The 24,984-nt window shown below is 36.5% G+C and overlaps 1 protein-coding gene across 8 annotated transcripts in view; it reads left to right on the top strand.

Moving 5' to 3' along the window:
* Nucleotides 1-24,984, top strand: part of LOC125652020 (serine/threonine-protein kinase mTOR-like) — a 52,599-nt gene that overhangs the window by 3,942 nt on the left and 23,673 nt on the right. For all 8 annotated transcript variants that reach the window (XM_048880918.2, XM_048880935.2, XM_048880903.2 and 5 more), the window contains 32 exons: nt 84-218; nt 695-757; nt 960-1,127; nt 1,205-1,317; nt 1,613-1,792; nt 1,984-2,112; nt 2,213-2,376; nt 2,535-2,618; nt 3,116-3,234; nt 3,729-3,825; nt 4,029-4,234; nt 6,016-6,222; nt 6,377-6,469; nt 6,698-6,832; nt 7,218-7,353; nt 10,577-10,824; nt 11,209-11,295; nt 11,729-11,896; nt 12,524-12,636; nt 12,833-13,088; nt 13,204-13,347; nt 13,533-13,675; nt 14,677-14,839; nt 15,492-15,625; nt 16,599-16,674; nt 17,278-17,417; nt 17,609-17,709; nt 17,870-17,985; nt 19,195-19,272; nt 19,804-20,037; nt 22,049-22,180; nt 23,676-23,794. In XM_048880918.2, the coding sequence (XP_048736875.2) occupies nt 84-218; nt 695-757; nt 960-1,127; nt 1,205-1,317; nt 1,613-1,792; nt 1,984-2,112; nt 2,213-2,376; nt 2,535-2,618; nt 3,116-3,234; nt 3,729-3,825; nt 4,029-4,234; nt 6,016-6,222; nt 6,377-6,469; nt 6,698-6,832; nt 7,218-7,353; nt 10,577-10,824; nt 11,209-11,295; nt 11,729-11,896; nt 12,524-12,636; nt 12,833-13,088; nt 13,204-13,347; nt 13,533-13,675; nt 14,677-14,839; nt 15,492-15,625; nt 16,599-16,674; nt 17,278-17,417; nt 17,609-17,709; nt 17,870-17,985; nt 19,195-19,272; nt 19,804-20,037; nt 22,049-22,180; nt 23,676-23,794 (4,481 nt within the window). The remainder of the gene's footprint in view (nt 1-83; nt 219-694; nt 758-959; nt 1,128-1,204; nt 1,318-1,612; nt 1,793-1,983; nt 2,113-2,212; nt 2,377-2,534; nt 2,619-3,115; nt 3,235-3,728; nt 3,826-4,028; nt 4,235-6,015; nt 6,223-6,376; nt 6,470-6,697; nt 6,833-7,217; nt 7,354-10,576; nt 10,825-11,208; nt 11,296-11,728; nt 11,897-12,523; nt 12,637-12,832; nt 13,089-13,203; nt 13,348-13,532; nt 13,676-14,676; nt 14,840-15,491; nt 15,626-16,598; nt 16,675-17,277; nt 17,418-17,608; nt 17,710-17,869; nt 17,986-19,194; nt 19,273-19,803; nt 20,038-22,048; nt 22,181-23,675; nt 23,795-24,984) is intronic.

Genomic DNA, 24,984 nt, shown 5'->3' with positions numbered 1-24,984 from the left:
TAGTAGATGTGCGTAATTAGCCGCAGATTGGCTTGTAGGCGTAAAGGAAATGGATTTTTTAAGGAGTGAATTTCTTGTTCCAGCAATGTTATGATGAGGCAATGAAGCTGTTTGATGAGACACAAGGACGAGAGAGGAAACTATCTCGAGATGACTGGGCTCATGGTTCACTTCTCATCCTAAATGAGCTACTGAGATGTAGTAACATTGAGGGGGAGGTAATAAATTAACTCATTAAATAAGATTATTACTTTACATAGTTTTATTTGCACAGAAATATATAAGTAGAAGATATTAATACTGATAATAAACGTTAAGGATTTTCAAGCATGTTGGATGAGAATTTGATTTGCTTGATGAAAAAAATATTTAGCAAATTTGATATCTTGGAAGTGTTGGATACTTCTAATGATAAATACCTCAAATGTTAAATATCTATAATGTTGAATATCTCTGTGATACTTCTAATGTTGAATATCTCTAATGTGATACCTTCAATGTTTGATACCTATCATGTAGGATATATATCTAATATTGGATATCTCTAGTGTATGATATCTCAAATGTTGGATACCTCTAGTGTCATATCTCTGATGTTGGATATCTTTAATATTGGATATCTCTAGTGTCAGATACTTGTAATAATTTATGGGCACCTTTTCTGTTACAATTTTGGATACTTTCTTGTTTGCAGAGACTAAGAATGGAAATGGAAGACATAACAACTCAGCAATATCGACACGAAAGAACTCTAAAGGTTTAACATATTTAGAATTTCCACAGTAGTTTTAGTTGTTTTATTGTATTCTGTTCTCAAATTGTTTTTAAAAGAAATGATAAGTGTTTTTTTATTTCTTACACTATGAATTTGTCTTGCAGAGATACAATGTGCTGTGATATGTGAATATTTAATAGATGCCATGTGCTTTTATATATGAATCGTTCATGTTAATTTACAGGAGATGTCAAAGACACACAAATCTCCCTCCAGTTCTCTCACCCTGCAGCAGTTCCAACAAAAAGCATTCCCCATCAACAACTTTATGTCTGGAAACCGGCAAAACCAACAGAAAATCAGCTTTGAAAGTCGCACTTGTAAACAGTTAGTGGAGAGTCACTTTGACAAGGTAAGTTTTGCTCTAGATCAACATTCATAGGACAATGAAATAATCTGTGATTTGTGATTGTGAACTCAATGTTTTAGGTGTGTGCCTTACTCCTGCGACACAAAAACAGTAAGAGTGTGCACATTCAGCTGATTCTACAGGTCATATTTCCACGTCTTGCAGCCTTTAGATCACAAGAATTCTCCAAGCTGTACGTTTACCTACTTATGTAAAAAGAATATACATGTAAAAATGACTTATAGTCAGTTGGCTCAAAATATCAGCAGTAAAGCCAGAATGGTATTTTAATCTTTAAACATTTTCAAATACATCATACTGTCAATACTGTAAATGATTTCTTTTCACAGAAATTTCAGTTCATATTAGACCCTTTGTAAAAGTGAAGCTTACAAAATTCTCTGTCTCTTTTATATCAATAAGAATTTTTCAGGTCAATACATTTAGCACTTGATTGATACTGGTGTTTGACATTTTTGATATGGCAGATACTTGGACGAAACAATCAGCTTCCTTTTGGGTTCCCTGAAGACAACACGAGATAAAACAGCCACCTTCCAAGCCATTGGGCTTCTAGCCATCTCAGTACAGGACAACATAGTCAAATATCTACCCGGGATTCTGGAGGTCGTCAGGGCTTCCCTCCCCCCAAAAGACTTACCTGCCAAGTATGTCAGCAAAATTCTGATGACTGATCATTCCTTAGAAATCAAATGAACAACAGCACAACACTGTCTGTGTTGTCATATATATTATGATTACTCTTTAGAAACTCAGACTTGGTGCTGTTATTTAACTTGATGTGATAGTATTATTGAATCATGATTAAAAATAGTGTCATTCAATCTCATATTGATAGGAAGCAGAAGAATATAGTGGTGGATCCAACTGTTTTTACCTGTATTAGCATGTTAGCCAGAGCAGTGGGTCCAGCTATGATTAAGGATGTTAGAGACCTATTAGACTCCATGTTTGCAACTGGTTTAAGGTAGAATAATATTTTAATTGTAATTCTTGACTTTCGGTATTCTGTGATGGATTTTTAATGTCCTGTCAACTAGATGAATTCACTGAGCTTTATATCACAGCCCAGCCTTGACAGCTGCCTTGCGTGACCTTGCAATACAGATACCACAGCTTAAAAAGGAGATTCAGGAGGGACTTCTGAAGAACCTGTCCCTCATTCTGATGGGGAGACAACTCAGACACCCTGGGGCACCCAAGAGTCCCCTGCAGTCACTTCCATTGTCAGGTTTAGATTGCTTGAATCTTACATGCATATCAATATCATGATTTTGTAGCTCTGTATATATTTTACAATATACATTTGTGCAGTGTATATAGTCAATGAAAATGATTGCTTCACGTGAAATTATTTCACTTTTCATGTTTCTTTGGTTTATTTTTCAGCCTCCCTCACAAATCTAGTAGATGTTCAAGATGCCACAAGCATTACGCTAGCATTAAAAACTCTTGGAAGTTTTGACTTTGAAGGTGAATGAAATGAATTACCATACATATGTTGATTTAAAATCAGATCATATGATTATGTAAACCAACTTTTATTTGCGAGTGAGAAGTTTTTGTGTGGTTTGTGAGATTCTCAACATCGCAAATTTTCCCCACCGTGAACCATACCTTTAATGGCTTTTGTATTTGTTTAAAATAAGAAAATTGGTCGCCTTGAACCAGTTCATCACTGGTAAGTCACGAAATAAAGTAGTTGTGAATATAAGTTGGTTTACATGATACTGTACGTGTAAGATAACATCCTTTATCTAGATACAGTAAAACATGCTTATAACAAAGTGCTGGGGATGAACAATATTGATTTGATTCAATTTAAATATACTTTGTTATACCTAATTTGTTTATGATACATGTATGTTTGAAAACTATGGAAAATTAAAATCACTTTGCAGTAAGTGTGAATTCATTATAAGAATGTTTGCTGTAACCATGTTTTACTGTACATGGTTATATGTTATAAGGTCACTCCTTGACCCAGTTTGTACAACACTGTGCGGAGCAGTACCTGTCCAGTGACCATAAAGAAATACGGATGGAAGCTGTTCGCACCTGTGCCAGACTTCTGACACCTCTGCTGCAGGTATCTGATGGTGGTTAATTTCAAACATGTAAAACTGAAATAAATCATCACAACAACTTTTGTCAATTTTCCAATTATTAACTTGTATTAGACTGTACTTGACTTTCACCATTAGTCCCCGGGGCCCTAAAACTTAAAACGATCTCACTTTTGATCTGAGTTTCACTTTTATACAACAAACATATACACTTAATAAAAAAATGAAACCAAGATAAAAAGTGAAATCGTCTTAATTTTATTGACTGGTGATAATTTCCCATATTACGTTTTTACTTATTTCCACATATTGTCTTTGTTGTAAAATTTTGATGATGTGAAGTCCTGATTTTAAAAATTTTAATTTTTTGTGTTGAAAATTTAAAGTGAGATTGAAATGATATACATGTGTATGTAAGGATGATAGCAAGATTTATGTTAAAGATGTGCCTCCCAACAATTTGCATGAATTGGTTTGGATTAAAAGGGATTGTAGAATAGCCTATTCCATGTTTCAGTTATTGGCCAACAGCCAGGGACAGATCAGTATAGCTGCCATGAACACGGTGGCGGAGGTGTTGCACAAACTGCTGGTGGTTGGAATCACGGACACAGGTCAGTTGGGATGTCATCAGAATCAATCGTTAAGACAACAGTTATAAAATTCACGAAGATGCAATATAGTTCTGAAGTTCAGATTTTGATCAAATCAGAACTTTTGACTTGTTTTAATTTCAATACAAAAGTTTGTTACGTTCCAAAAGTCAAATCAAGTTTGTGTTTCCTAAACAGAATCTGTATCACCTTTTGAATTTCAGACTCTGACATACGATATTGTGTTTTGGTTTCCATGGATGACCGATTTGACCCACATCTGGCACAGGCAGAGAATTTATCAGCCTTGTTTGTAGCCCTGAATGATGAAGTCTTTGAAATCCGCGAGTTAGCTATTTGTATTATTGGTCGTCTTAGCAGTAAAAACCCAGCTTATGTCATGCCATCTCTAAGGAAAACGCTCATTCAGGTAACAGTAACAGTACAGATGCAAAATATTCATATCACATGATAAAATTACATGTGACTGATAACAGGACAGCCCTTGTTATAAATATTCATATCACATGATAAAATTACAGCTGTAATTGATTAAGAATTACATTGTAATGTGATTTAGAATTACATTGTAATATGATTTAGAATTACAGCTGTAATTGATTAATAAGAATTACATTGTAATGTGATGTAGAATTACAGATGTAATTGATTAAGAATTACATTGTAATGTTATTTAGAATTACTGCTGTAATTGATTAAGAATTACTAATGGGATTTTAGAACTACTGCTGTGATGTGATTGTCTCCTTGTTACATTGTTCTTTGATATTCTGATTTCTTATTTGTTGGTGTGAACATATTGAGTTGAACAGTAGAAAATTCTGTTGCTTTAATTGTTGACAATGTTATTTAAAACTTTTTTTTACTGACTGTGAAGCAACATGCATTAAATTAAGCTGCATTATTTTATCCATGTTTAACTTTCACTGATCAGAACCTGTCATTTAATTCATGTTTAAACTTAGCTGCAGAACTGTAGCTCTCTGAAAAAATATTTTGACATAACAGAGAGCTACAGAGCCACCCCTTATAAAAACCTTCGATTTACGGCGCACAAAAAGCTGCGCACGGTTGAGGCCTTATATCGTTGTATTCTTGAGTTACTGTCTCATAAATTTAATATCAAAAAATTCTTAACATATTTTCCTATTATACTTGTGTCTAAACATACCTTCAAATATTCATAAAAGCCCCACACGACCTGAAAACTCCCAGCTTCAAATGATTTCGTTTGTTGACGTAGCCATGTTAGGTAGCCGGTCAATTCGAATCCTGGTTAATTTCCATACTTGCACAATAACGTCTAGGTGTGAACTAATATCCCCACAAATATTTTAGCTAAATATTCTAAATAGTATATCATCCCAGTGCCTTTAAATAATAATTATTCAAATAGCTAAACTCACGGCAATGCGGCTTGCATTAATCTGGTGCGGTCTCCATCCCTGCCACACGAGTGTTGAGGACTTTAGTAGCATTTTCATGAATCAAGAGCTTATTTTACCTTTAGAAAAACTTTATTTTTTTTAATTTCTATAAATTATTCGTATTGATAATAAATGAAGAACGAATACATAACATATAACGAATTTTATGAATATATACCAACAACAACAGGGTACGAACTGACCCAGCTACCGAACATGGCTACGTCAACAAACGAAATCATTTGAAGCTGGGAGTTTTCAGGTCGTGTGGGGCTTTAATGAATATTTGAAGGTATGTTTAGACACAAGTATAATAGGAAAATATGTTAAGAATTTTTTGATATTAAATTTATGAGACAGTAACTCAAGAATACAACGATATAAGGCCTCAACCGTGCGCAGCTTTTTGTGCGCCGTAAATCGAAGGTTTTTATAAGGGGTGGCTCTGTAGCTCTCTGTTATGTCAAAATATTTTTTCAGAGAGCTACAGTTCTGCAGCTAGTTTAAACTTTCACAAATTTTATTTTTATTTAGCTTTCACTGATCAGAACTTTTCATTTTATCCACAAATAAAATCCCGTTATTTTATCCATCTTTAACTTCACAGATCAGAACCTGTTATTTTATTGACATTTAACTTCCACAGATCAGATCCTGTCATTTTATCCATGTTTAACTTCCACAGATCAGATCCTGTCATTTTATCCATGTTTAACTTCCACAGATCAAATCCTGTTATTTTATCCATGTTTAACTTCTACAGATCAGAACAGAGTTGGAGTACAGTGGAGTGGGAAGAAATAAAGAACAAGCAGCCAAAATGCTGGGACACCTGGTGGCCAACGCAGCCCGCCTGGTCCGTCCATACATGGAGCCCATACTGAACGCTCTGATTCCAAAACTGAAGGAGCCTGATCCCAATCCTAATGTTACCATCAGCGTTCTAGTTGCAATAGGCGAACAGGCACAGGTAAGATAGAAATTGAAAATTACAAATGATGAAGTTCTTTTTTCACAAAATTATGATTTTATTTCTAAGCTTCCACAAATATTGTCTTCTGATGTGACCTTGTATTGTTGAGTATGTTGTAGCTTATTGTGGTTCTCTTGTTTTCTGAATAAAGGTGAGTGGCATCGAGATGAGGAAGTGGATGGATGAATTACTTCCCTTGATCCTAGAAATGTTGCAGGATTCCTCCTCCTTACAGAAGAGAGAGGTAAAGTGCTAGAGCAACTAAATCATGTTCTTAAAGATCACTGATACACAATATTTGATACTCAACATTTAAAGGGTGTCATACATGAGAAAAGAATTCGATATACGTGAATTTATTCAGTTGTTATATACACATGAAGAATTCAATATACATGAATTTATTCGTTTTTATATACACATGAAGAATTTGATATACATGATTTTATTTGGTTGTTACATACATGTGTAGGTGGCGCTATGGACTTTGGGACAGCTTGTAGAGAGTACAGGGTACGTGATCGAGCCTTACAAACGCTATCCTTCATTGTTGGAGGTCCTTCTCAACTTCCTGAAAACAGAGCAGGCTACAGGAATCAGGAGAGAAGTGAGTATAACCAGTGGAATTATTCCATACGACAGCAACGATAGCTCTCTGTACAACATATGACAGCAACTATATCTCTCTGTACAACATACAACAGCAACTATACAAATGTAGCTCTCTGTACAACATACGGCAGCAACTATAGCTCTCTGTACAACATGACAGCAACTATAGCTCTCTGTACAATATACGACAGCAACTATAGCTGTCTGTACAACATACGACAGCAACTATAGCTCTCTGTACAACATACAAAACCAAAACAACTCAGACGACCACATCATAATACATTCTATAAATACCTGTACATTTCAGCTCTGAAATTGTAGATTATTTGCATTCTTGACCTTGACATGTATCTTAATATTTACCTGTAAAATTGTAGGTAATACGTGTGCTTGGCCTGCTGGGTGCCCTAGATCCACACAAACATAAGATGAACCAAGGCGTGATTCAGAGAACAGAAACTAATGCTGTCAGTATGTCTGAAACGAAACTGACCTCTGACAACACTCAACCTGGTAAGAAAATATTATTTAGCACAGTATTGTTCATTATACAGCCCAGTAAGAAAGTGTTGCTCTAGCAGCATAGTATTGTTTATTATACAGCCCAGTAAGGAAGTGTTGCTACCACAGCTTAGTATTGTTTATTATACAGCCCAGTAAGGAAGTGTTGCTATCGCAGCATAGTATTGTTCATTATACAGCCCAGTAAGGAAGTGTTGCTCTAGCAGCATAGTATTGTTTATTATACAGCCCAGTAAGGAAGTGTTGCTACCGCAGCATAGTATTGTTTATTATACAGCCCAGTAAGGAAGTGTTGCTCTAGCAGCATAGTATTGTTTATTATACAGCCCAGTAAGGAAGTGTTGCTACCGCAGCATAGTATTGTTTATTATACAGCCCAGTAAGGAAGTGTTGCTACCGCAGCATAGTATTGTTTATCTGAGTAAGGAAGTGTTGCTATCGCTGCATAGTATTGTTCATTATACAGCCCGGTAAGGAAGTGTTGCTATCACAGCATAGTATTGTTTATCTCAGTAAGAAAGTGTTATGATAGCAGCACAGCAATGTTCAATAAGGACAGTACATCTGCCATCTTCATCATCTTTACTGACAGAGATTTGAGAAATTTAGGTCATTTTTCTATTCCCAGTCAGCAGGGTTGATTGGAATATCATACTGCATCTTGCTTGAATAAATGTATATGTTTGTTGAAGCATGTGTGTGTAACATAATTTGGGTCGATTGATGTCATCATATTGGTTTCACTCATTTATGCGTTTTGGTGAGAGATATTGCTGGAGGCTTTTCATATACTTTTACCAAATTTTGTTGAAATCTGCTATCCTATATAAAGCTGTGTACCTGCTATTTTTTGATTGATTCATATATTTTGAGAAAGTTATGGCTATTTTTAGGTATTTTTAAAATTACATTTGTCCTTTAAGGGTATTTAAAATTACATTTTTGTACCAAATGCCAGTATCCTCCATCAAAAATAACTTTGTTAAAGGACACATCTCGTGTTTTTAAAGTATACAGAATTATATGCATTTTGTCTTCCTTATTTATGCTTATAGAAATTAATTGTAATAGTTCGTTTGCTGAAGTATTGCGATAATTAGCCACAATACGGACTTAAATCTAAACCCCGATTTCAAAAAGCCTAGTTAATTAGATAGGTAGTCACGTGGTACAGTGACGTCATATGCGACCTTCGTCGATCAAATTGTTGTAAAAGTAGTGTTGCATATTTTTAAAAACTCTGGTTTTAGGGGCCTAATTTATTTACCATGGATAACATCTATTACTTAGGAAATGAGAGCGCGGCGCACTGTTGTTGTTACTTACGCATTCCTTAAATAAAAGGAAAGCATTATAATTCAATTCAAAGTTGGGAAATATCATATTTTATTATTTATAATTGAAAGTTTAATTATCTTTTATCTTTAAATTTCTTTTTAAAACTACCAGTTGGTAGAAACTTTGATCACAAGTTCTGCCTATATGTTGTTACAAGGTGAAGGTCAGTTGGTGCGAGTGTGTATTGAATTTGAGAGCAGAACGGAAAGCATATGCCGTAGCCCTATATGTAACAGTGCGTAGCTTCGATAGAACCATTTTCTCATGTTTATCTACATGTACGTCTTTGTCCAAGTGCTTGTTTGAAAAAGTACAGGGACAAATTCTACTGGTTTTTTATGGCAAAGTTGTTGTGCCGACAAAAAATATTCACGTCTTGTCCCTCATACCTTCCTTCGAAAATTGAAAAAAACACAGTCCAAATCCTCTCTACTGACAGCAAGTACACCCTTAAACGGCACAAAACACCCTACTGCAGAGTTATTTACAAGCCGTTAATGTGATAATTGGTTTTTTTGTCAATTAAATCTACTCTGTTTCATCGTCGGAAACCCACGGTTGATTACGCTTCGTTCCTCTCTCCATCACCCGTGGGTCCATTCATTCCTACTCGCTCGTTCTCATGAATAATTAATGAGACAATTTGATTGGGCGCTCATGGAAAACCCTAAGCGAATTTGTCCAATCAAAAAGGCGCTTTCAGCCCAATTTCAGTATACAATTGCTGTGATAGCAAAGTTAAGTTAGTGCTACCTTTAAAAACAGAAGACTTACATTACTATAACGATTACTCTGATTGGACGATATTTTAAAATATTTATTCATGAGAATGAGCGAGTAGGAATGAATGGACCCACGGGTGATGGAGAGAGGAACGAAGCGTAATCAACCGTGGGTTTCCGACGATGACTCTGTTTATGAAATGGCTAATAATTGTTTACAAATCTTCTCGCTCGAGGTCGCATATGATGTCACAGATAATGGCGCGTAAAATATCGAAGAAAATATGCATATCGCAAGATTTGAATTTCATCGCTTTCAAACTCGAAAACTACGCAAATTGTTTCATTTAAAACATATGTAAAGTAGATATAGGCATGAAATGATTTAATTTTGTTGAAAAAATTAAAAAGTTCAGAAACATGCGATGTGTCCTTTAAGGGTATTTAGTGTAGCCTGTAAGTTATATTTAGGTGAAACCTGAATACAGTAATATTGAAACATGTCCTTCTGGTCTTCAGCTAAGGAGCATCTCAAATATACCCCAATATAGATGAACTCTACTAGTATTAGTCCTGTTAGGACACCTCTACATGTACAGGTGTAGTTATATTTTATGGGAGATCAGTTTATGTGCATTTTGCCTTATCCCACAGATTGAAAATATCAATGAAATAAATCTTAGCAATCTGTCTTAAGAATTTAAATGATTCTGCGGTACCCCTCTGTGTGTTCTTGTGTGGTTTTTATTGACTCCATTGTGTGGTGCTTTGTTTGATGTTTATTGACTCCATTGTGTAGTGCTTTGTTTGATGTTTATTGACTCCATTGTGTGGTGCTTTTGTTTGATGTTTATTGACTCCATTGTGTAGTGCTTTGTTTGATGTTTATTGACTCCATTGTGTGGTGCTTTGTTTGATGTTTATTGACTCCATTGTGTAGTGCTTTGTTTGATGTTCATTGACTCCATTGTGTGGTGCTTTTGTTTGGTATTTTTATTGACTGGACAGATTGTTGTGGAAAGATTTTTGCATCTCAGTTTTTTCCAGATCTGTACAACTGTAAGAGTTATATTTATTATTGCATATTAAATTGAAATTTCTTTTGCAGGTCGTTTTAGCCAAGTTGCTTTGAAAAGAAACTTTTTTTTCTTCAGAGAATACGAGTGAAATGTTAGCCAACATGAGTGCTTCCACCACACTGGAGGAGATCTACCCAGCCATTGCCATAGCAACACTGATGCGGATTATCCGAGATGGGTCTTTGTCCCAGCATCATACCATGGTGGTTCAGGCAATTACATTCATCTTCAAGAGTCTGGGGATTAAGTGTGTTCCATACATTCAGCAGGTCATTCCAGCTTACCTGGCAGTCATCCGCTCAGCGGACCAGACATTTAGAGAGGTCAGTGACATTTCTTATTAGATGATAGAAAATTATTTTAAGAATTTTTTTAAAGAATAGATATAGTCTCAGAACACAAAATCTAATTTTTCACTTTGAAAAACAGTAAGCTTGGCATTTTTATACAAGATTAGTTTGTAGCAGCTCTTTTGACAAACACTGTGGCATTGATATTTAGATTGCCTTGTTTAAAAGCCGTCAGAAGTTTCTGACTAATTAACTGGAGAATATTAAATTTGTCACAATACTACATGTAGCATGTCATTGAATGTGTCCATTTATTTGACTTGTCATTGAATGTGTCCATTTATTTGACTTGTCATTGAATGAGTCCATTTATTTGACTTGTCATTGAATGAGTCTGTTTTTTTTTTTTTTTCACAGTTCTTGTTTCAACAACTGGGAGTGATCATTGCTATTGTCAAACAGCACATCAGGAATTACTTAGATGATATATTTGCCATAGTAAAGGTATTGTATACTCTGTAAAACTACAATGTACAAAATAAAGCTATTGTATACTCTATAAAACTTCAGTGTACAAAGTAAAGGTATTGTATATTCCATAAAACTACAATGTACTTAATAGCTTCTAGGTGTTTTCGCAATTTAACTTTTTATGAGGTACATGAAACTCATCTTATTCTCTGCCTTAGCCAAGCAGTGTTATTATGTCTGTTTTTCTGTCTGTAAGGCTTTGATTTCTGAATGATTTTTCAAGATAGCTTTATCAATGAAATTTTACACTGGGGGACAAATTTTTTGTTGGAATATACAGTTTGTCAGAATAAACAGTGTAAAAAAGCAATGAAAAGAAGGATTGGGATGCTCAGTAATTGCACAAGTGTCGGATTAGGCAGTTTTCGTTGTATTAGTTTTTACTATGGTTCTATTTATATGATAGGAGTACTGGAGCCCAAACAGCACGATGCAGAACACAATCATCAACCTTGTGGAGCAGATTGTGACGGCCCTGGGGACAGAGTTCAGGATCTACCTCCCACAAATCATACCGCAGATCCTCAAGGTCTTCATGCAGGATTCCAGCGAGAACAGGGCAGTCACTGGAAAGGTCAGTACAAACCAGTACCTGCAGCCCCCAGAAACATTCAGTAACACCGCTGTCATCGCACGAAGATAATAACTTTATTAGAGAATACAGTCCACTCCACTTATATTGAAGTTGCTTACACTGAACTAAATGTATCTTTTACATTGAAGTAAAAAATAAATCCCCAGTAACATTATTCATATGGTTCAACATCGGTTATATTGAACTTTGGATATAATGAACAATTCAGGTTGATCCCCTGAATTTCAATATATCTGGAGTAGACTTAATTACAACTAATGCATAAAACATTCAGTGGGTCAAAGTTGCAGAGCAGTTTTTTAATTCTTTTGGAAGTATATTTTCAATTTCTACAGTGAAGGAGAATTCTGTCTGTCCACAAAAACTTTAACCTAGAGCATAACTTTTGAATGGATGGTGATTGTGCTTGCATAGTTCACATGTGTATTATATATGAGAAGACTTTTTGTGTACCAAAATGTTTGACCTCATGACCTTGGAGACATATAGCGGCATCGGTCGCTGAATTCTCTACAGTTATATTTTATTCACAGTTGCTGAATGCTCAACAGTTTGTATTATTTTATAGTTGCTGAATGCGCTACAGTTTGTATTTTTTTTTCATAGTTGCTGAATGCTCTACAGTTATTTGGTGCCAACCTTGATGACTACCTCCATCTATTACTCCCTCCTGTGGTGAAGTTGTTTGACAGTCCTGATGTACCTCTTTCTGTCAAAAGGTAAATCCCCTGATTTCATTCCTCAGTCTAAAAGTAAATCAGTTACAAGCCCAGATGTTCCACAATCAGTTGGTAGATAAAATGTTTGACTGTTTGGTCACTCATTTGTCTGTCAAAAAATTTTCTAGTCAAGTAGAGAGATTATAACATTAATTTTGTTGTCCACATGAATAAATATTTCATTTTCTTTCTTCAGAACTGCCCTAGAAACAGTAGACAAATTGACCTTCACCCTTGACCTAACAGATTTTGCCTCTCGTATCATCCACCCTTTGGTGAGGACCCTGGATTCGGTTCCTGAGCTACAGAGCACTGCCATGGATACCCTGTGTGCCATGGTGATGCAGATGGGACCAAAGTTCACCATTTTTATTCCCATGGTCCAACGAGTTATACAAAAACACAAAATAGCTCACCAGAGATACTTTATCCTGATGGCTCGTATACTCAAGGTTAGACATGAGATTAGCAGGAAAATTATACCACAAAAAAAAAAAAAAGACTTTTGGGTTGGGTTTTTTGTTGTTTTTGTTTTGTTTTTCGACACAGGGTAATTTGCTTTTTTAGGCATCCACAATTGCTGAAGAGGAAGATGATCCAATTCTTTTGAAGCACAGGAAAAATCGGGGGAAGGCATCGGAATCAAGTGACTCTTTGGCAGAAACAGCTGTGATCAAAAAGCTGCATGTCAGCTTCACAAACCTTCAAAAGGTAAATACTGGTGCAAGAAATCCTTTTGGAGGGGGTTGGTTGTTTTAGATGATTCTATGTAGTTTGTTGTAAGATATACTAGAGTTTTCATGAATTGAAGTACATTGTACGTAAATGTTTGCATGTATGCATACTGTAAATATGAGATATTTTATTGGAAAATTGATGAACATCTTTTGTTGCAGGCATTAGAGGCTGGAAGGAAGGAATCTAAAGAGGACTGGATGGAATGGCTGAGGAGACTCAGTATAGAACTACTGAAGGAGTCACCATCTCCTGCACTACGCTCCTGTTGGGCACTGGCACAGACATACAACTCACTGGCCAAGTAAGTATAGAGCAGGAAACTGGCTCAAACACACAACTCACTGGCCAAGTAAGTATAGAACAGGAAACTGGCTCAAACACACAACTCACTGGCCAAGTAAGTATAGAGCAGGAAACTGGCTCAAACACACAACTCACTGGCCAAGTAAGTATAGAGCAGGAAACTGGCTCAAACACACAACTCACTGGCCAAGTAAGTATAGAGCAGGAAATTGGCTCAAACACACAACTCACTGGCCAAGTAAGTATAGAGCAGGAAACTGGCTCACACACACAACTCACTGGCCAAGTAAGTATAGACCAGGAAACTGGCTATATTTATTTACTGGTCAATATGTATAGGTTAATGTCTGAGTTCCTCTTCATTTCTTAAAAGCAATGGAAACGAGGCCCATTGTTTATAAGGAATGGAGAGGTATGAGGATGCTGACTGACTTAAAATGCACCCTCAATTTAAATTTAACTATCATTTACTCAGATTAGAGAATTCTTATTATGATGCTCTGAAATATTATAATGATATACTAGTTTAGAATTTTGTCATATATAACATCTATTGTTTAATTATTCCAATACTGTCAAACTTCGTTATCTCAAACTCGATGGGACCGAGAAAATACTTTAAGATATCCGAGAATTCGAAATATTGAGGATAAAATACTTAAAGAATAAGTCGTTTGGAATTCCGAATCACTTCAACATATCCATGGTATTCGAGATATCAGTGTTCCAGATACCGAAGTTTAACTGTAGTTGCCATTGGCTTCAGTGGCTCAGTGGATAGAGCTTCTAACTTCTATGCGAAAGGTCTTAGGTTTGAATCCCATTAAGGTCTTTTCATTTTGAAAAGTTGTTAAAGCTGAAATGGTCCATAGTGACAGAGGGGTGTTAGGGGGAATTTGTACATTAAAAAAATGAACAACTGTCTGAAACTCTCCATTCCTTATGAATAATGGAGTGCTTAAACAACAGAATGATGTCACAAGTTGGTTTTATTTTTAGGGACTTGTTCAATGCTGCATTTGTGTCCTGCTGGACTGAGTTGACAGAAGCTCAACAGGATGAACTCATTCTCAGTCTGGAGCAAGCTCTGACATCGCAAGATATTCCCGAGATTACTCAAACTCTACTGAATCTCGCAGAATTCATGGAACACTGTGATAAAGTAAGCAATAACTAAATGTTTTTTTATTTGTGATGCAAAAGAACAGTAAGGGATGCCTTTTGTCGTCATATGTTGGTCAGTCTGTCCTTCCGTTTGTAACTCTTTTACCTAACTCAAGGTCACTTGTGTTCCTTGAAAACTTGATTGCTATGAACAATATCTGTCTAGTTTTAATGCCTTATACAGGTACATGTTTTGATTTTGTATAGAAAGATAAACATACTGTAGATGAATTGAAACAATGAATAGTTCTGATACTGTACTTGATGAGGCCCATTGATAACAAGAAATGATTGTAAACAATGATTTATTGATATTTTACTCGGTAGGGCCCTTTGGTTGATACTGTACTTGTTAGGGTCCATTGTTAACAATGATTGGTTGATACTGTACGTGGTAGGGTCCATTGTAAACAATGATTGGTTGATACTGTACTTGGTAGGATCCATTGTAAACAATGATTGGTTGATACTGTACTTGGTAGGATCCATTGTAAACAATGATTGGTTGATACTGTACTTGGTAGGATCCGTTGTAAACAATGATTGGTTGATACTGTACTTGGTAGGATCCAGTGTTAAGAATGATTGGTTGATACTGTAATTGGTAGGATCCATTGTTAACAATGATTGGTTGATTCTGTACTTGGTAGGGCCCGTTGCCATTAGACACATCATTGTTGGGATCCCGAGCGATGAAGTGTCGAGCTTATGCAAAGGCTCTACATTACAAAGAAGAAGAATTCCACCGAGGACCCACCACAGCTACTCTGGAATCTCTGATCAGGTGACTCATTATTTTACAAGTGATGTCACTAAATGAAATTCAATGTGATTGTAATATCACATTCTGTCCTCAGTGAACGTGAACATCATAATGACACATTCTGTCCTCAGTGAATATGAACATCATAATGATACATTCTGTCCTCAGTAAACGTGAACATCATAATGACACATTCTGTCCTCAGTAAACGTGAACATCATAATGACACATTCTGCCCTCAGTAAATATGAACATCATAATGACACATTCTGCCCTCAGTAAATATGAACATCATAATGATACATTCTGTCCTCGGTAAACGTGAACATCATAATGACACATTCTGTTCTCAGTGAATATGAACATCATAATGACACATTCTGTCCTCAGTGAATATGAACATCATAATGATACATTCTGTCCTCAGTGAACGTGAACATCATAATGACACATTCTGTCCTCAGTGAATATGAACATCATAATGATACATTCTGTCCTCAGTAAACGTGAACATCATAATGACACATTCTGTCCTCAGTGAATATAAACATCATAATGACACATTCTGTTCTCAGTAAACGTGAACATCATAATGACACATTCTGTTCTCAGTGAATATAAACATCATAATGACACATTCTGCCTTCAGTGAATATGAACATCATAATGACACATTCTGTTCTCAGTGAATATAAACATCATAATAACACATTCTGCCTTCAGTGAATATGAACATCATAATGACACATTCTGCCCTCAGTGAATATGAACTTCATAATGGCACATTCTTCTCTCGGTGAATATAAACATTATAATAATACATTCTTCCCTCAGTGAATTTGAACATCATAATGTTTATTACATAGTACAAACCTACAGAGGCACTTTAAAAACTGGAAGTTTTAAATTGTTTCCAATGTTTTTTGTTTGTATGAACCCAGCTATTGTGTGTATCAATGTAGATTGAATCAGATCATTGTTCTGTTTGTTTCAGCATTAACAACAAACTCCAACAGCCTGAGTCGGCCTCGGGTGTTCTACAGTATGCACAGAATCACAGGACTGATGTGGTAAGACTTGCACTGTAAGATGATGAAGTTAACACATGGAAAATCTTTGCTAATTTTTCGATACAGGAAGATTTACATTCATACAAAATATTTATTTCGTACAACTGTACGTTATAATGTATAGTATGTATTCTTTATTTTTTGCACACAAAAAAATTAATGCTCAAAAGGTATGGATTGCTAAAATTACTATATACAGACAGATATTCGTTAAGTTGTAATTTCATAACAGTCCCGTAAATGTATATATACATGTATTTATAATTCCCTGGAGTATAAAAAAAGTGCTTTACATGTTAAAGTTCAGGATGTTAATATATCTGCTAACAAGAAACAGTAAACACATAAACACATTTGGAAATTACATCATTTAAATCCGTGATGCCGATTTTTGTGGATTATAGAGCTTTTACATTTTCGTTGAGCTGTAATATTGTGGGTATGGTTTCTGTATATTGACACTTTATTTAGATTGTGTATTTCATTGTAGTTTGAAATTCTTGGGTTAGTAGGATACCCATAAAAATTGAACCCCTATGAAATCCATTGATTCCACAGTATTGTTTACAATGTAACTTATTAGACGGTGTTACTTAATAACAGAGGGTACAGGAGAGCTGGTATGAGAAGCTCCATGAATGGAATAAGGCCCTGGAAGCTTACGAGAAGAAACAGGAGGAGAGATCGGAAGATTTCAGCCTGACACTCGGCAGAATGCGCTGCCTGGAGGCGCTGGCTGAATGGTAAATTTCCTGTGATTGTGACATATCACTGGTGTTTATTAATAAGCAGAACATTTCTCTCCTACAAAGTTGTCCTCTTATTTAAAGCAAAACTGCTGTCCTGAAATCTGTATGGATTTTTTAGATTAGTTGGTCAGTGAGATTTGAGTATTCAGGTCAATCTACTTTTACTTTCTTTGCTATGTGAACAGGGGCCAGCTCCATCAGATCGCTTGTGAAAAATGGGGAACTAGCAGTGACGAGAATAGGACAAACATGGCGAGGATGGCAGCCTCTGCAGCCTGGGGACTAGGTGAGTACAGGTTGAAGTGATATGCTGGTATTGCTGACAGTGTCCAGCATTAAATATGACATCAAACTGCAGGACCTGAAGTGATGCTCAAGGAATGTTAGTTATAAAACCTGTAATGATTTTGTGATACTGCTTTGACAGTGTATTGATGTCTTTGTAGGTCAGTGGGACAGTATGGAGGAGTACATGTGCTTGATCCCGCGGAACAGCTACAATGGGGCGTTTTATCGAGCTGTGTTTGCCCTCCATACAGAAAACTACCAGCTAGCTCAACAGGTCAGTCACAAGTCTGAGAGGTGGAGACCTATAAGAGTGTGTTAACTATTGTAACCCACTGTAGAGACCTATACAAATGTGTTAACTATTGTAACCCTCTGTAGAGACCTATACAAATGTGTTAATTACTGTAAACCACTGTAGAGACCTACATGTATACAAATGTGTTAATACTGTAAACCACTGTAAAGACCTATACAAATGTGTTAATTACTGTAAACCACTGTAGAGACCTATACAAATGTGTTAATACTGTAAACCACTGTAGAGACCTATACAAATGTGTTAATACTGTAAACCACTGTAAAGACCTATACAAATGTGTTAATACTGTAAACCACTGTAAAGACCTATATAAATGTGTTAATACTGTAAACCACTGTAGAGACCTATATGAGTGTGTTAATTACTGTAAACCACTGTAGAGACCTATACGAGTGTGTTAATTACTGTAAACCACTGTAGTGACCTATACGAGTGTGTTAATTACTGTAAACCACTGTAGAGACCTATACGAGTGTGTTAATTACTGTAAACCATTGTAGATACCTATACGAATGTGTTAATTACTGTAAACCACTGTAGAGACCTATACAAATGTGTTAATTACTGTAAACCACTGTAGAGACCTATACAAATGTGTTAATACTGTAAACCACTGTAGAGACCTATACAAATGTGTTAATTACTGTAAACCACTGTAGAGACCTATACGAGTGTGTTAATTACTGTAAACCACTGTAGTGACCTATACGAGTGTGTTAATTACTGTAAACCACTGTAGTGACCTATACGAGTGTGTTAATTACTGTAAACCACTGTAGTGACCTATACGAGTGTGTTAATTACTGTAAACCACTGTAGAGACCTATACGAGTGTTAATACTGTAAACCACTGTAGTGACCTATACGAGTGTGTTAATTACTGTAAACCACTGTAGAGACCTATACGAGTGTGTTAATTACTGTAAACCACTGTAGAGACCTATACGATTGTGTTAATTACTGTAAACCACTGTAGAGACCTATACAAATGTGTTAATTACTGTAAACCACTGTAGAGACCTATACAAATGTGTTAATACTGTAAACCACTGTAGAGACCTATACGAGTGTGTTACATTTAACTACTGTAAACCACTGTTGTTAAAGATAATGAAGTTTTTAGATATGCTGAAGTCTATCTGATTGATCATTGTTGTTTTTCAGTGTATTGACAAAGCTCGAGACATTCTTGACACTGAACTAACAGCTATGGCTGGAGAGAGCTATAACAGAGCTTATGGTGTAAGTACAGGTTGTTACTAAAACAAAATGTACAGTAAAACATGCTTACAGTGAAGTGATGGGGAGGAACTATTTTGATTCGTTATGAAGGTAATTCATCATATCCAATCTGTTCATCATATGATGTAAAACTACAGGGAATGAAAATCACTTCACTGTTAGAGTGAATTCATTATAAGCGTGTTCGCTGTAACTGTGTTTTACTGTTAGAGTGAATTCATTATAAGCGTGTTCACTGTAACTGTGTTTTACTGTTAGAGTGAATTCATTATAAGTGTGTTCGCTGTAACCGTGTTTTACTGTTAGAGTGAATTCATTATAAGCGTGTTCGCTGTAACCGTATTTTACTGTTAGAGTGAATTCGTTATAAGTGTGTTCGCTGTAACCGTGTTTTACCGTTAGAGTGAATTCATTATAAGCGTGTTCGCTGTAACCATGTTTTACTTGCATAGATGTACATTTTAGATGGTCAAAAGGGAACTTTTGGCTGAGTTGAGGATTAAACATGTAATGGATGTTTTTTATTTCCAGGCCATGGTGAATGTTCAGATGCTGTCAGAGCTGGAGGAAGTGATGCAGTTTAAACTGGTCCCCGAGCGCCAGGAGGCCATTAAGCAGATGTGGTGGGACCGTTTACAGGGCTGTCAGCGCGTAGTGGAGGACTGGCAGAAAATCATCCAGGTCCGTTCACTCGTCGTGTCTCCACTGGAGGACATGAAAACATGGCTAAAATACGCCAGCTTGTGCAGAAAAAGTGGACGGTTGGTAAGTAATGGGGGCAACCAAAAGCTGTGAAAGAAGCACAAGTCTGTTAAAATGATAGCCAGTATACCTCTCCAATCAATGTGTAGACCTCTCATCTAAAATATTCAGATACACGTTTTCACAGTGACAGTTCTGTATGTGTTCGTGTTTTAGCATTTTCAAATTATGATGCAACTGTACGTGTAATTTTCTGGGTCACATTATTATGCCCCCATGTCGGTCGGTCGGTCGACCATGTGTTGTCCGCTCAATATCTTGAGAACCATTCACTTGATGATAATGATATTTCATATGTGGGTTAGTTATGAGTAGAAGAGGATCCTTATTGTTTTTCAGGTCAAAAGGTCAAGGGTCAATCTACTCTGGACATAGGAATATAATGTCCGCTCAATATCTTGAGAACCCTTTGCTTGAAAGACATCAAACTTGGCACACTGGTACATCCTAAGGAGTAGGTGACCCCTATTGATTTTGAGGTCATATGGTCAAAGGTCAAGGGTCAAACTGGGCATAGGAATATACTGACCATTCAATATCTAGAGAACCCTTTGCTTGACAGACATCAAACTTGGTACGCCAGTACATCTTCAGAAGAAGATGACCCCCATCGATTTTGAGGTCACATGGTCAAAGGTCAAGGGTCAAACTTGACATGGGAATATACTGTCTGCTCAGTATCTTGAGAACCCTTTTCTTGACAGACATCAAACTTGGTACACTGATACGACTTCAGGAGAAGACGACCACTATTGATTTTGAGGTCACATGGTCAAAGGTCAAGGGTCACACTTGACAGGAATATACTGTCCGTTCAATATTTTGAGAACCCTTCGCTTGACAGACATCAAACTTGGTACACTGGTACATCTTCAAGAGAAAATTACCCCTATTTATTTTGAGGTCACATGTTTAAAGGTCAAGGGTCAAACTGGACATAGGAATATACTGTCCGTTCAATATCTTGAGAACCCTTTGCTTGACAGACATCAAACGTGGTACACTGGTACGTCTTCAGGAGAAGACGACCCCTATTGATTTTCAGATCACATGGTCAAAGGTCAAACTGGACATTGGAATATACTGTCTGCTCCATATCTTGAGAACCCTTTGCTTGACAGACATTAAACTTGGTACACTGGTACATCTTCAGGAGAAGATGACACCTATTGATTTTGAGGTCGCGTGGTCAAAGGTCAAGGGTTAAACTGTACATAGGAATATACTGTCTGCTCAATATCTTGAGAACCCTTTGCTTGACAGACATCAAACTTGGTACACTGGTACATCTTCAGGAGAAGATGACTACTAATTATTTTAAGGTCACATGGTCAAAAGTCCAGGGTCAAATTGGACATAGGAATATACTGTCCATTCAATATCTTGAGAACCCTTTGCTTGACAGACATCAAACTTGGTACACTGGTACATCTTCAGGAGTTGATGACCCCTATTGATTTTTAGGTCACATGGTCAATCCACTCTTGACATAGGAAGATATTGTCTGCTCAATATTTTGAATTGATGATATTACTCTCAATTAAATGATGTGTGTGTGTATAACCCTTTTCAATTTTGCACCATGGGGGGCATATGTGTTTTACAAACATCTCTTGTTTTTAGTGCAGTTGTGAAGGGGTGCTTTGTATTAATTTAGATGTACATGTTCAGCCTGTTGTTAATATGCATAATGCATTTTACTATTTAGCATATACAGTCCACTCCACTTATATTGAAGTCGGTTATATTGAATTATCTGTTATATTGAAGTTAAAATAAATCCTCCAGTAGCAATACTTGTGTAGTTCAGCATTGATTATATTGAACTTTGGATATATTGAACAATTCAGGTCGGTCCCCTGAATTTCATTATATCCGGAGTAGACTATCATGAATTAACATGTGAGGCTATGTCACAAACCCGTTAGAGAAATCGAGTTTTATCACTGTCAGTTTAGATTAAAAGTACAATACCTACCAGTGAGCAAATTAACCAGTTTCTTTTGTGTTTCAGGCATTATCAAATAAGACTCTAGTAATGCTGTTGGGTATGGATCCTGCTAAAAGCCCTGATAACCCAATTCCTACCACTAACCCACAGGTCACCTTTGCATATCTCAAACACATGTGGAAGAACAATCAAAAGGTAAGGGAAAGTCTCCTTTGATTCACAAGAGTAGTTGGTTTGTTTTACGTCCTGTAGAGAATTTTTCACTCTTAATGAGCTGTAGGTGAAGTACCACAAATTTAGACCTAAGGTTAGTGCTTATGGCCATAGCTGTGAGGGTTCTTTAAAGTGCTAATGCCTGGCATGACACGGAACTTCCGTTTTTAAGGTCATATACGAAAGACCCGTGATTCTCGCTTCTGAATGCTGAGCGTTGGGGAAGCAGCAATCACTACCTATGTTTATGTCATAGATTTGACTCGGTCATGGCATGAGTAGGGCTTGGACTCATGCTTTCCCAATTACAAAGCGAACGCTCAACCACTGAGCTACTGCTACTAGTTTCATAACTGTAACTGAAGTTGCTTAATAGCCCAGTGTGATGTCAATTCAAGAAGTAACTTTGAATGGCACCTTTTGCAGGAATCATTTTGACTAGTGGTCAATTGATTTTGACCTTGTTCTAAAAATGAAATAAGAATGGAGTCAGTTAAATGATATAGGGCTACAGACAGTTAAATGACATAACACAGGGCTACAGACAGTTAAATGACATAACACAGGGCTACAGACAGTTAAATGACATAACACAGGGCTACAGACAGTTAAATGTCATAACACAGGGCTACAGACAGTTAAATGACATAACACAGGGCTACAGACAGTTAAATGACATAACACAGGGCTACAGACAGTTAAATGACATAACACAGGGCTACAGACAGTTAAATGACATAACACAGGGCTACAGACAGTTAAATGTCATAACACAGGGCTACAGACAGTTAAATGTCATAACACAGGGCTACAGACAGTTAAATGACATAACACAGGGCTACAGACAGTTAAATGTCATAACACAGGGCTACAGACAGTTAAATGACATAACACAGGGCTACAGACAGTTAAATGTCATAACACAGGGCTACAGACAGTTAAATGACATAACACAGGGCTACAGACAGTTAAATGACATAACACAGGGCTACAGACAGTTAAATGTCATAACACAGGGCTACAGACAGTTAAATGACATAACACAGGGCTACAGACAGTTAAATGACATAACACAGGGCTACAGACAGTTAAATGACATAACACAGGGCTACAGACAGTTAAATATACTGGAATCGGGTTGTCCGTCTGTAGACGCAATGGTTTCCGGGCTCTAAAGCGTTATCCTTTCCACCTACAGTCACCATATCATACATATGGACTACCCATGGGATGAAGATGTTCCCTATCGATTTTGGGGTCAAAAGGTCAAAGGTCACGCGCACTGGACATCGAAGTAGCAATATGGTTCGGTTTGTCATGCCATTTGTTTTTTACACTCAGAAAAGAGGTAGTTTATACCTATTACCAACACCCTTTGGGAGATTGGGGTAAGCGGGGGGTATTCTTAGTGAGCATTGCTCACAGTACCTCTTGTTTCTCAATGTACCTGAATATCAGTTTCAAAATATTTTTGTAGACAGAGGCATATAGTAAATTGCAACACTTTGTTCAACACTCACTGCAAACTCGAGCCCTTCAGCTCATTACTCCTGAAGATACCCAACAGAGAAGTCAACTCAACAGATTACTAGCCAGGTAAATCAAATCAATTTCAGCTTAAGCTTCTGTTTAGGAAAACTTGCCTCAACAAAATACTGGCCTAGTTAATTACATCATGTCTCTGCTAGACAAGCTACTGGCCTAGTTAATTACATCGTGTCTCTGCTAGACAAGCTATTGGCCTAGTTAATTGCATCATATCTCTGCTAGACAAGCTATTGGCCTAGTTAATTGTATCATATCTCTGCTATAACAATCTACTGGCCTAGTTGATTGCATCATATCTCTGCTAGACAAGCTATTGGCCTTGTTAATTGCATCATATCTCTGCTAGACAAGCTACTGGCCTAGTGAATTACATCATATCTCTGCTAGACAAGCTATTGGCCTAGTTAATTGCATCATATCTCTGCTAGACAAGCTACTGGCCTAGTTAATATTACTTCATATCTCTGCTAGACAAGCTACTGGCCTAGTTAATTACATCATATCTCTGCTAGACATGCTACTGGCCTAGTTAATTACTAGTTTTGTATAATTTGGAAACATGTGATATGCCTTTAACAAAATACAATTTGATAAGGGCTTAAAGGGCCAAACAAGTGTTGAAATGGTTACATATTAAATATAAAAATACAAGTATATTAAAAAATACTAAAGGGCAAGTAGTCATTAACTAGAGTATGGTACTAATTACAAGGTTTTTGTGAATGCAAACAAGTAACAACAGTGAAATACATAAATAAAAACAGATATGTACAATAAATTACGAACCACATCAACAATATGTCGAATGATACATGAGACATACAATGATAGGTGGTGCTGGGGGTGGAGGGTAGGATAATGAATGAATCAGAGGCACTCTGTAACTTAAGCTAACCAGTACGTTTCCACTATGGCTGAGACAAAAGACCATTAGACCTATACTCATTTGTATATCGTTGCCATCTAAATATAGAAACGAAAAATCATTGATGCTATGCGTGCAGAAAGTTTTCACATTGTATCCAATACAGAAACAAATGATTGGAGAAGTCATACATGTAGAATGGCCACATGTTGTTTACAAATATTACATGAATTAACATTAGTTGAAAAAGCGTGTGGAAATCCGAAAAAAAGCAAAAGATTTATTCTCTAAAGTGGGATGACAAGAGTAAGCTTATTTCTTTGCTTGTTTCGTTTTTACTTGTGACTTTCAGGCAGTTAGTGTGAAAAATCAA

The sequence above is a fragment of the Ostrea edulis genome, chromosome 1 (assembly GCF_947568905.1).
Source record: "Ostrea edulis chromosome 1, xbOstEdul1.1, whole genome shotgun sequence".
Lineage (NCBI taxonomy): Eukaryota > Metazoa > Mollusca > Bivalvia > Ostreida > Ostreidae > Ostrea > Ostrea edulis.
Note: the sequence above shows the minus strand (reverse complement) of the source record. Positions and strands in the feature narration are given on the sequence as shown.